Source organism: Macaca thibetana, chromosome X, assembly GCF_024542745.1.
Source record: "Macaca thibetana thibetana isolate TM-01 chromosome X, ASM2454274v1, whole genome shotgun sequence".
In the NCBI taxonomy this organism is placed as follows: domain Eukaryota; kingdom Metazoa; phylum Chordata; class Mammalia; order Primates; family Cercopithecidae; genus Macaca; species Macaca thibetana.
The window spans coordinates 124,620,771-124,633,176 of NC_065598.1; the positions used below are offsets into that span (position 1 = coordinate 124,620,771).

Sequence of the window (12,406 nt, forward strand, 5' to 3'; positions counted from 1 at the left end):
CTTCTTTCAGAGTTTTCTCTTGTATTCATTTGTAAGTGTATGTATATACCTTTTATTATACATATATAATATACCCTTTAATATATATATACTTAGAAATTATATATATACCTATATGTGTGTGTGTGTGTATATATATGTTTATAATTTTCTATTATTAAGATGTTTACCTTCTTCTGCTTGACCTACCTCGGTAGCCTTTGAATGATCCCCTTGTCTTTCTCACTGTCTCTCTCTCTCTCTCTCTGTCTCTGCCCTTCAGTTTTCCCTATTCAGGGCTGTCAGATTGATCTTTCTGTACTACTGCTTTGGGGCCTGTCACTTCCTTGCTTAAAGGTAGTCAGTGGCTCCCCCATGCCTGCTGAATACAATCCGAATGCCTTAATCTGTCATGTAAGGTCCCCCCAAGGCTAACTTCAACATACCTTTTCAGATTTATTTCCCACTATTTTTCTTGGCATTCTCCATGCACCCCACAAACAGATGACTAACTTCTTCGTAATCTCAATTTGTGATTTACAGTCTCTGTGCCTTTTGTTTATTTCTGCCTCTTCCACTTGTAATATTCTCTCCCCATCTCTACCCTTTAAAATTCTGTGAGTCTTTTAAAGGGCTAGCAGTGATCTATTGAGAACTCGTATTCATGAATTATGACAATACCAGTCTGTAAACTCTGGAACTCCTCACCCCAACTCAGTTGCAAATCAGAGTCAGGGACAAACCAGGTATTTCTCCTTTATCCTCATTTCTCATTGCCTTCCCCTGCAAAGGCATTTTAGCACAATGCCTTGTACCGGAGGATGGCTGCTGCTTAAAGAAAACTTTTTTGAGAGCCTGGTTTGACAGGTTAGTATACAAAATCTCTGTCTAGTTTTATTCATATCATGTATCAGATATTCATGGAAGGAAAAATATAAAATGTGTCAGGTAGATTCTTCATTTGATAACACGTCCTAAATTTTACAAGAGGTTCTAGTATAAAATTGTATCAGATGTTGGGTACTCAAAATCAACTTGACATTAAAAGGTATTGTAATTATAGTACTATAAATATGTACCTTATAGAGGCTATTATTCTAATTACTTTATTTCATGTGATATTTAAGAGTCTAGGTAAACCCACAAAAGCATGTTTAATTCGTGAAGTATCTACCAATATTAAAACGCCTAATCCCCATGGATAACAGTCTGGGAGGAATGCATTCAGTATTACCACTAGGAATGCCAGGGAACACATGCTTTTCCTCCTCCCTGTCCACTCCCAGCTCCCGTACATCTCAGACAGTAAGATTGGGATTTCTCCTTTTACCTGTAAGAACTGAGACATGTAATTTAGACTTGAGCGCTTAGTGGTCCATAGTCAGATTTGAAACAATCCAGGTTGGGAGTCACTGGGGAGGTATGAGGAACCTTGAGGGACCCAGACCTTCTGCTGGCATACTGCCCCATCACCCCTTGGTTTTAGGCTGCTTCAAGGTAAATATTACTATCCCTATTTTAGAGATGAAGAAACTGAGGCTCTATGAAGTTTGGTAACTTGTGCGAGGGCTATACAAAATTGCCAAGAGGTGGAACAAAGATTTGTACCCAAGCCTGTCCAACACCAGTACCTACACTCTTTCCATTAACCACGCTGTCTTTTAAGTGGGGTTTCTCACTGTCCTTAGCTTGTTATGGAGAATACATTCTCACAGTTTTCCTCTACCTCTCTGTCCAGGAAGCAATCACATTGTGCTTTTTGAATTGTCTAACGGAACATAGTGATAATGACTGTGGAGTTGATCAGACCTGGGATCCAATCCTGATTCAGCCACTTACTACCTAATAGTGAGTGTGGCCTTGGGAAAATAATTTAAGCTTTCAAAGCCTCAGTTTCTTCATCTGTAAAATGGGAATAATATCTACTTTGGACGTGTGTACAGATTAAATGACTGTATATAAGCACTTTGCACAGTTCCTGGTATATGACAGATGCTTCCTAAGTGGTGGTAGTTATTGCTGCTATTGTTATTGGATTGTAATAACAGCATAAAAGACAGGAAGATTAAAAAGATACCTTCTTACCTATCCCCTGCCTCTCTTTTTTCTCTTATACCCAATAGGAAAATAAAAATAGGGGATAATGATGGATCTTCTGATCTGCAAAGGTCTGAAATGAAAATCATTTATAGTTCAGAAGGACCTTCAAATCTGGGCACTCTGAGGGCCTTTGAGGAGGGGAGTGGATACGAGGAGATAAAAAGGAATCTGGGATGCTGCTTAGGAGGCTGGCTGGCGTGAGAAGAATGAAAATGGAAAGTAGAGTGGTTTACCATCTCTTTCCAGATGGCCACTGTTGGGCCTACAGCCATATTCTTTCAGTGAGGTATATACCTCAGTGCACCTGCCTCCAAGCAGCAGACAGGAAGAGACATTGGGGCATTTGGCTGGGTCAGTTGGCAGATGCCAAAGGACACAGAAGTCTAGAACCGCACGTATTTATTGAGTGATATTCTCAAACTGCACAAAAATTTAAAATGTCTAGTAGAGAACTTTGTGTATGAAAAATGTATTTCATTTTCAACAATCATAATTTATTTGAAGAATTCAAAGCTGTTTAAAGCATGTATATCTGGTAAGATAGTGAGTTCTAATACTGATCTGTTTCTAATTCTGTAAATTAATTCTAATCATATTCTGTCTGTCAATGACTTTCTTTTCCTGCTCCGCTCTCAGGAAGAAGACAGCTTCCTAGAAAAGGTAATGCAATCCATTGGTGGTTATGAGAGTTTCCCTGTGCTTGATTAACACTTAACTGTGGTCCCTGGAATTTGTCCCTAGGCGTTCCCATATCAGAGACCTCTGACTTGGTGAGACTCCCCTAAAGTCCTACCAGCTGTCCTTAAGTGTTTGAAGTACAGGAAAGATATTTACTGTAGCAGTCAAGTCATTGAGACTCGGAACATAAAAACAGTAGGACTCAAGGTTCTAGATTTGTATTTTTGAAATGAGAAGTAACTACAGAGCCGTCTTGACGTATCTGAATGCTCATGAATTGGAGGAGGGTACCAGTTAGCTGTCCTCCATTTCCAATGACAATAAAACCAGAAGAAGTAGCTTTCTGTTGCATTAAGAATGATTTGAGGTTAATGATCATAGCAATTAATTTCAGAAAAAAATACACAGATATGATCAAGAAATAGAGCATAGAATAGAATTGTGGACCTGAACAAGATCATAAAAGATCATCTGGTTCAGGCCTCTACCTTCAGACAGGGTAAGGTATTTTCTCCATTCTAATAGATGAGACAGCCAAGGCCCAGAAAGGTTGAAAAACTTGCTGAAGTCATACACCCTCCCCACTTGGTGGAATTTAATGCCTTTTGATGATGGGGATGGCATGCTGTTTTCATGCTTTAGTTATTAACACTAAGTAAGGTTACAAAGTGTGGGCTTATCAGGCGCTGAATGTGTCTTGTTGAAAGAAGACAAAGTAACTTGGTTTTCCTTTGAAAATTAGAGTTCAGGATAATTTGTGAAATTATTCAAGTATTGTTTCTTGTGCATGATCTTTTCTCTGGACTTTGGAGACACAACTGTGGCATTCCATATTATCATACAGGAATTTGAAAATGAATAGTGGATGGTGTATGTAATCTACTGACATTTTATTAACCTTTTTAAACCACCAAGGTTTGAGACAGCTGTGCTTCCTAGCTCTTCCCTGTTAAGAGCAGTCCATGTTCTGTCTTTTTATCTTACACAGTGCCTTGTGTTGCCTTAATGCCTTAGTATAGGAAAAGCTCCAGTTGGATGTCAGACTTTTTAAAAAGTACGTGAATCAGTGCTGCATAATTTCTATATGGCAAGTTTAGAGGCATCTGCTAAAGAATCAGTACATGTGCTGCATTTGGTCCAGAGAGTTAGCAGAGTGCAAGATGGACAGTGTTTTGGCTCAAATACCATGTGGATGCTTGGATTTGATACTTGCAACTGGAAAGAAGTAAATGGATGAGCCATTGATAGACATTCTGGCAACTATTAGGAACATGAATATCAAGTGATAGAATCCCAGGGACAGAAAGGAAGCAAACTGAATGTGGAAAAAAAAAAGAAAGATTTTAAATGGTAACCAACTGTCACACTCCCTTCTCTTTCTTATTCCCTTAGAAAGGCACAGCAGCTTTTAAAGGTCATCAATGCTTGTTAAAGAACATAATGTTGAGAAGAGACCTCAGCTCGGCTGTGGTGTATGTGGTCTCTGTCAAAGTAGTGACATGCTCCTTTTTTTTTTTCTTTTAAAGCTACGTGACTGGGGGTTGTGGATGGAATTCACAAGTTGCACAATGTTGGGCAAGAATTTCTTAGTTAAACATGCAGAATATATATGACCTCAAGCTAGAGGCGGGGGAGGGAGGAGGATGCAAAAAACTTGGTCATAGTTCTCTCCACTGGGATTTTTCTGAAGGCTACGTTCAGATGCCTTTACTATTTCAAACATTTTTTCATGTAATTTATATTTGACTACATGAACCTAAGATAACTGAATTTATTTCCTAGCCATTTCCAATTCACATATAGTTTTGATTTAATTTATGCCACTTCTGGGTTTTTCTCTTACAAAATTCTTTCAGAAGAATATACCAGATAGTAGAAAGATAGATGAAAGGAGTAAAAGCCCCTAGAAATCTTGACTGAGCTATTCCTAGAAAATGTAACTTCTGGACTCAGACCTTAGACTTTTCATGGTATTTCTGCCTCTTGGTTAGCTATATTCAGTTTACTATTTTTGGACCTTAAGGCTTATGAGTTTTAGTGCCTTAAGATTAGAACTTCCATCAAGCCTGAAATATTTACATATGTGGGTCTAATGTTGTGGAGAGTTCTCTTTAATTCCTGAAAACCAAAGAAGCTCATTTAAATCAACATTGAAAACAAACAACAGTATCTGTGGTAAGACCTGAAGGAAGAGTAAGTTAGAAATAAACAAATACCTAAGTGTAGACCCTGATCTCTCAAAGTACTATATTGACAATTGTAATTTAATAGTCCCCCCAAGTCACCAGTGCTGTATGGACTCCACTGTGACTGGAGCACTGGAGCACTGGTTCTCAGTGTCACCTTTGAAAGGATTTAAACACAAGGCATCCATGTAATAAACATCATAAACTCAAATGAAATGCAGAACAATTAAGTGAAGCATTTAGGAAAGGACATCCTTTAACTGTGGGACTCGCTATCAAGTGCCTTCTGACCAGGGGTGTCCCCACTGAGAAGAAATGGAAAATCTTAAGAGATGAAGATCACATTGTACCTGCATGACCAGAATTTGAAGGACTTTAAGTTATACACCAAAATCTCTATTCTGAGACCCCTTTGATTCTCATCCTTTTCCATCTATTAGGAGAAATCCCTTCTGCAAATGGTTCCTTTGGATGAAGGTGCCAGTGAGAGACCCCTTCAGGTCCCCAAGGAGATCTGGCTTCTAGTAGATCACCTATTCAAATATGCCTGTCACCAGGTAAGTGAGAGTAGACCTTCCCTACAACTTTGGAAGGTGTGTAAATACTATAGGAAATCATAACACCTCGCATCAGCATAACGCTTTTAACTTTCCCAAGCTACCTGCACACAGTGGCACTGTCAGATCAACTGGGTGGGTGGAAGTGTCCCTAGTCACAGATGTCACAGCTGAAGCATGCAAAGCTAAGTTATTTACTAAGACCAAGGCCTAAGTGTAGTCGTGGCAGAGCCAGGACCAAATTAAGAGCACCTGTCTCCTGGCTACTCTCTCGTTTTCCCTGGACAGCTGCACACCTGAGTCTATAATGCCTACTTTGGCTATGAGTCATGTAGGCATTAGAGATTTTTAAATCTAAAGCAGATTTTAAACCCATTTTTTAACTTGGTCCTAGTTTTTCTTTTAAATCCTATCTAAAATGCCACCCCAACTCATTCACCCCCAAAAGAGACATTTCTTGGGACTAAATTGAAAGGTAATGTTCTCTTACCTACTGAAGAATAATGTAACTTGAAAGCAAGGTTTAGTATGAGCATGCAATTTCCTCCTTCCCCAGCGTTCAGTAGTACTAGCATTTGAATGTGGTTATTCTGTTTGGACTCTGCCTTCTGCTCCTTGTCAAGAGGCTACAAGTAGGCCAGGCACGGTGGCTCATGCCTGTAATCCCAGCATTTTGGGAGGCCAAGACAGGCACATTGCTTGAGCTCAGGAGTTCGAGACTAGCCTGGGCAACATGGTGAAACCCCATCTCTATTAAAAAAAAATTTAAAAAGAGGCTAGAATTAGAACACCTGGTTTCTTGCTCTAGCCATCTGGTCCCCTGCCTTATCAGGTGTAGGCTAAAACCTTTGGAAAGAACATTTTCTTATTTGAAATAACATTTCACATGGATTAGAGAAATGCTAAAGGAAAAATGTGCTATTTTCACACCTCCATTTGTAATTATTAACACACATACCACCCTTCCCTTTTGCTTCCTGCTGCTCTTCTGATCCTTGGGTAATCATCATAACCTCAGGAGTGATTATCTTGCCTGTTCCCTTCATTCTGACTTCTTTGGTAGGAGGACCTGTTCCAGACCCCTGGAATGCAGGAAGAGCTCCAGCAGATCATTGATTGTCTGGATACCAGCATTCCTGAGACAATCCGTATCCTTTGCGACCAAAGCATAAGAAGCTGGATGAGTGCTTGGTCAAACTCTTCTTCGCACCTCTATTTGCTTTTTGTGGTTCTATATTTATTTTCTTTGTAATGTCTTTTATTGTAGGATAACCACTGACTATCCACTTGTTTCTCATTTCCTTTTATGAACTTTTGACCTCTTTCCATATCCAGCTCTTACTAAAAGGAAGCAAGGGGTAGATAACAATGACTTAAAAAGCATGGGACATAGAAGCCACAACGCTGGTACTATTCTCCTTCAGGTGATCAGTCACTCCTGCCACCACACGTACTGTTGACAGGGCAGGGAGAAGGATGGGAAACATGGGCAACTGGTTTATAGGACTGCTCCAGTGTCAACTGTCACTCTGCAGGCTATATTCCCCTGACCCTGAAGCTGGGCCAAAGCTGCCAAGAGTCTTTGACCAATTCTGTAACAACTCAGCTGCAGGGCACTTGAATCAATAAAATATCAAGCCCCCATTAGGATCAGTGTGCCCCAAATAAGAGGAAGGAAACAGTCCCTGCAGGAGCTTGAGGAAAGGAGCCCGTCGGGGCTCTGTGTGGCCTTTCTCCTGGAGCCCCTTTCCCTTGACTTAAGTTGATTCAGCTGGCAGCAACCACTCTGTGGCTGAAGCACTGCTCATTTTCTTGGAAGCCCTGCCAGAGCCAGTCATCTGTTATGAGCTGTATCAGCGATGTCTTGACTCTGCTCATGATCCCCGGATCTGCCGACAGGTGGGTTCCACTGACCTGAGGATGTGTTTGACGCAGGTTCCCCCATAGAGAAGTCATCAGTTTTACAGAGCCAGATAGGCAGCCAGCTGTCTGGTAGGATGGGTCTGGATCTGTTATTAGTGGCAGGACACGAACATTGAGGGTTGCTACCCTTAAATTTTAGGTTGTGTTATTTCCTATGATATTTGCCACCTTTTCCCCATTGGCCTATTTCTGTTTACAGAAAACAGTGGGGTGGATCCCTCTACTCTAGGGTAAATTGGTGAAGCTGATTGTACATGGAATTCTGGCTGACATTACCAGGAAGGATGGGTGACACTTGGGAGCCTTTCTTCTTTTTCTCTTCTTGGTGTGTGTTTTTAATCCTGAAATGATTTTAATGCACAGTAACTGAGAGTACCTGTGAATTGGACTAGTGAGTATTGGGAGGAGTCCCCATCCATGTTAAGTGACATTGTAAAGAAAACCATTCAGCTTGGTAGGTGCCGTGGCTACATGCCTGCGGAAATGGGAAAAGAGCAGATGAACACCGACCTATTGTGAGGCGGGGTGTGCGTGTGAATGTGTGATGACCATGTGGCCTGGTCATTGAGTGGACGGGGACCAAACAGCACGGCCGTTCTTACTTTGAAGTTATAATTTGGAAGGTGTTGTGTTGGCCATGAGGAGATAATAGAAGTTGATAGATGAAACGGGTCCTGCAAGAGTTGGATTATAGACTACTATTAATGGCAGCTGTAAGTTCCTCTTACTTTCATCTTCCACCTGTTTTTCTCACTGCCTACCCCTATTTTTAAAAACAGGTGATCTCCCAGCTTCCGAGATGCCATAGAAATGTTTTCCGTTACTTGATGGCATTCCTTCGAGAACTCTTAAAATTCTCTGAATACAATAGCGTCAATGCCAACATGATCGGTAAGAGTGCTTCATGCAGCATGGGGCATTTGTTGAGAATACTCTTCATGCATTGTATCCAGTATATACCTTACTGCGTGTGCAGGCACATGGCAGTCAACAGTCATTGTCCCCAGGCCCTCCTGCCCTGAGGTTTTGCTTAGGTTATGTCTGACAAAAGTTTCCGCTTGTCTTTCTGTCGTCTTCTAGCTACTCTCTTCACTAGTCTTCTCCTGAGGCCTCCACCCAACCTTATGGCAAGACAGACTCCAAGTGACCGCCAGCGTGCTATTCAGTTCCTTCTGGGCTTTCTGCTTGGGAGCGAAGAAGACTAAGGCTTTTACTATTCTCTGATATTCTAGAAGCAGACGATCTCGGGCTCCAAGTATTTCAGAATGATTTTAAAAGTCATGCCACAGGAAGGGTCTATTGCAGAATTTCAAGTTCTGTTTATAGTAAAAAGGAAGAGTGTTTCCTAATCCCTCCTTTACCATATCCTCCACAGCAAAATACTTTTAGACTTATATTGCCAAGCCAAAGTTACCATATTTTGGTGTTTTTGTGTTTTCTCTTTATAAGGCAAAAAGATCTGTATTTACACTCCTTTACCTAGGGATGTGTTTGTTGCCCTCCTATCCAATTGTCATGATTGTCCTTAGTACCCTAGGCCTAGATTCTGAGATGTTCCCATTCTAGGCCTACAAGCACTACTTGCTGTAGCTGAGACTTGTCTAGAGTCCTTTGTATAATGCACTTTTGACCCACCCCTTCCCGGATCACTCCTTTGCACTCCACTCCCCTCGTTCTGTCACTTTGAACGAAGTCTGAGTGAGGCTAGTGACTCCTTGGGTGTCCTCAACAGTGAGTTCACTGTCTGCGTGCAGTTATTACATGCATTTGTGCATTTCTACTACAATGGCATCTTCATGTCTCTGTAACATTGGCCTTTTCATGGCTCCGCACTGGGTGGAACCATATTCTCTTAGATCACATTTAGTAGCATAACTTTAGGGACTATTAGAGATGGCATCCCATCGATGTGAGAGAATCACAATCAGAATGGAAGCACTTTGAGTATCTGAAGAGTGAGAGCATTCGTGTTTGACAGGTCCTGCTTCCCACTATCCTTTTCCTGTTGTTACTCAAATTTTACAGAAAGACTAATCCTGGGTGTCTCTGAGACCCATCTCCTGCCTAGACATCCACCTCCAGAGCAACACTGGCCCCACAGTAAAAGAGGGAGTCTTGTACCTCAGGCAGGCCCATCTAGAGCTATTGATCCTTCCCACAGCAAAGGTATTGCGGATGACCCTTAGAATCCGTTTTCTGGTCTTCTGAAGTACCAAGGGCAGGTGTTACCTCCTTCCTCAGCGGGACTGACTCTGTGCTCTACAACCAGCTCCTGCATGTAAAGGGTTTAGAGGCTCCCCTTGGCTCCCAGACCATATCCAGTGTTGTGTAAAGAGACTGGCCAATAGGACCAACCAAGCACCTTACCTCTCCCATCCAGGATGACCCTCTGAGCTTTTCATTTATTCAAACTCTGTGATACAGCCTTTTTTTAAAAAATTAATCTATATTGGTTGATAAGCCACCAACCACTGACTGCAAAACTGCCTGATGCAATTGGTTTCCTCCTGGTTTTCTTTTGTTACAACCACCCTTGCCTGTTTACGTTAATTGCAAGGAACATAACGTACAGGCTCTATGTACGATCCTGGGCATTGACTCCATGACATTTCTAGCATATCCAAGGCACCACCAGTGATTTCCCCCATTTCTTGAAAAAAAAAAAAAAAAAGTACGTATTTTGCAATACGGCTAAACGCTTTCCTGATTGAGAGTTAAAGCAGTAGGAGTCAAGTTACTGGTGCCACAGAGCTGGAGGTATGATAGGTCAGGGGCTGGGTGTTGAACTTAGTTAATGGAAGACTGAGAGCAGAACAGGTTTGTCATCTCCGCAAGGCCAGAAAGTGACCACAAAAAGAGGCAGATAATAGACACTGGGGTAGGATCATACCCTAGGGAAATACCTTTCCTGGGCTTGTTTTCTAGCATATCATTGACCTGGGATCTTTGGGTGATCAAGGGTGTGGTTAGTGGAGGCTCTGTGCTGCACGTATGCAGTATCCTATCTCTTTCTACATCAGGTCAAAACACTAAGTTGGTGTACTGCCTCGACCTTTTTACACCTCATCCTGGAACATATACAGGGTTGAGAATTTTAGACAATCTCTAGGTAGAGGAGACAAGACGTAGACCCAGACGGAAGAAATCTGCTTCCCTACCATGCCTATTGCAACACCCCACCTGTAATTCCCAAGTCCTCTAAGGTACTAATTTGTAGCTGCTCTGAAGTAATGATTTCAGATTCAACTGGTAGGGAAAGACTCTGCACCTGCTGTCTTAGGGAAGAAATGGTTTAAATCCATGTGGTGACATTGCGTTAGTCTCCCTTTCACTGTTTTCTTATTCTATAATTGTTTGTTAGATTTCCCAAAAAGTCTTGATCACTAAGCAAAGCTGCTAGTGGGATTCTATATTTCGTGTCATCTTTTTTATTATAATTTATTGCAAATTTTTTTCTGAATAAATATATGTTGTGTGAAAAAGCAAAGTGTGATTTTGGTGAGGAAGCACTCAGGAGGGAGGGCTTATGTGTCACTGGGTTCCATTCGACTTGACTGCAGTCCCCATCAGCTGTGCCTGTACTGTCATTACCTGTCTTACAGGGAAATACCATTTATAAGAATTCTTGGTATATTCACCCTCAGAGATGAGAAGAAACCATGCATTTTCAGAGGCTAATAAAGGCGTCCTATACTTTCAGAGGCCAGCCAAGTACCCTTATTTTAACCCTAAGGATTCAGGCAACAAAACAACTGAATTAGAGGAAAGGACGTTGACTCTTAATGCATGTAAATGTCACACTAGGTCAGATCTGTGATCCCTCCAGCCCCAGAAACCTGACACACCCTAAGATGCACATCTGGGGAGAACCCAGTTACCCCTGCTCACATAGTCTCAAGATGTGCCTCCCCAGAGAGCCTGTTTTAACATCATCTTATTTTGCAGCTTTTGAAAACCAGTTTTGAACTTTTATGACTTATTGGGGTGATCAAGTCCATAAACTTAGTACTTTTTTGTTGTTCTCATCTGAACTGTCTAACATGTTGGGAGGAAACCCCTGATTTGAGCATGGTGCCAGTCTCCATTATGAATTGGTGGATTCTGATTCCATTCCCTTTGAGACTGAAGAAGCCACAGCTGGAGGTTTCTTCTCTACTAAGGCCCTCTTCCAATTCCCTCCAGCTGTGAGCTTGACCCTGCTTAATGTGCTGACTCAGTGTTGTCATAAACAACTTTTGAAGCCCCACCCAAAGCCTTGGCAGGAGAAGGTGTTTCTTTCTGAGAGTGATTTTCCCCCCAGCAGATGGACACTGACACCAGAAGTTTTTACATAGCAGCAGGCAATGTGAATAGCAGGCATGGTGGTCTATCTTTCCAGAGGTTAGAGAGGAAATGGCATCCCCAGCTGCTAGGCTTCTGTTATAGGAGACCCAGTAGGGCCTTTCTGATTGCAGTGCAAGTTGAAGAACTGGCTCTTGGTGTAGCCTCATAATGTAAAAGCCACACATTACAACAGTGGCATCACTAAATGTTAGGGAGAGAACCTTAGTGATGACCTAATCTGATCTCATTGTTTGGATAGGGAAAGTCTCAGAGGGGACAATGACTGACCTAAGATTACTTAGGTTAGTGACACTGCATGGCATAGTGGCATTTTTTTTTTTTTTTCAAACAGTTCTACTCTGCTTGCCCCTTAATTCCTTTGGTGGCATCTTATCAATTTCCGTGGCTGTAAATATCTGTAATACCCTGATTCCAAATGTTACGTTTCCACCTCATAGCTCTCTTCCGAGTTCCTGCCCAGTATATCCAGTTAGTTAGCTGGCATCTCCCCTCACATGTATCACAGGCATGTCAAGCTTCACATTTCCAAAGTAGAATTATTTTACTTCTGGTTCTTTTACTACCACCCAACTTAGATCCTCTAGCTGTCTCCCCTCAGCTCAGAGAATGTCACCACCATCTGGCCAGTTGCTAGGGCTA

The 12,406-nt window shown here is 41.7% G+C and overlaps 1 protein-coding gene and 1 long non-coding RNA gene across 4 annotated transcripts in view; one reads left to right on the top strand and one right to left on the bottom strand.

Moving 5' to 3' along the window:
* Positions 1-10,905, top strand: part of OCRL (OCRL inositol polyphosphate-5-phosphatase) — a 58,267-nt gene extending 47,362 nt beyond the window's left edge. For 2 of the 3 annotated variants that reach the window (XM_050777451.1, XM_050777449.1), the window contains exons 18-23: positions 2,716-2,739; positions 5,384-5,500; positions 6,564-6,648; positions 7,272-7,399; positions 8,203-8,314; positions 8,504-10,905. In XM_050777451.1, coding sequence (XP_050633408.1) covers positions 2,716-2,739; positions 5,384-5,500; positions 6,564-6,648; positions 7,272-7,399; positions 8,203-8,314; positions 8,504-8,628 — 591 coding nt within the window. In that variant the 3' untranslated portion in view covers positions 8,629-10,905. The remainder of the gene's footprint in view (positions 1-2,715; positions 2,740-5,383; positions 5,501-6,563; positions 6,649-7,271; positions 7,400-8,202; positions 8,315-8,503) is intronic. The other variant, XM_050777450.1, reaches the window with a different exon arrangement.
* The window catches only part of LOC126946807 (uncharacterized), a 343,776-nt gene that overhangs the window by 248,130 nt on the left and 83,240 nt on the right, over positions 1-12,406 (bottom strand). The gene's annotated exons all lie outside the window — the stretch shown is intronic.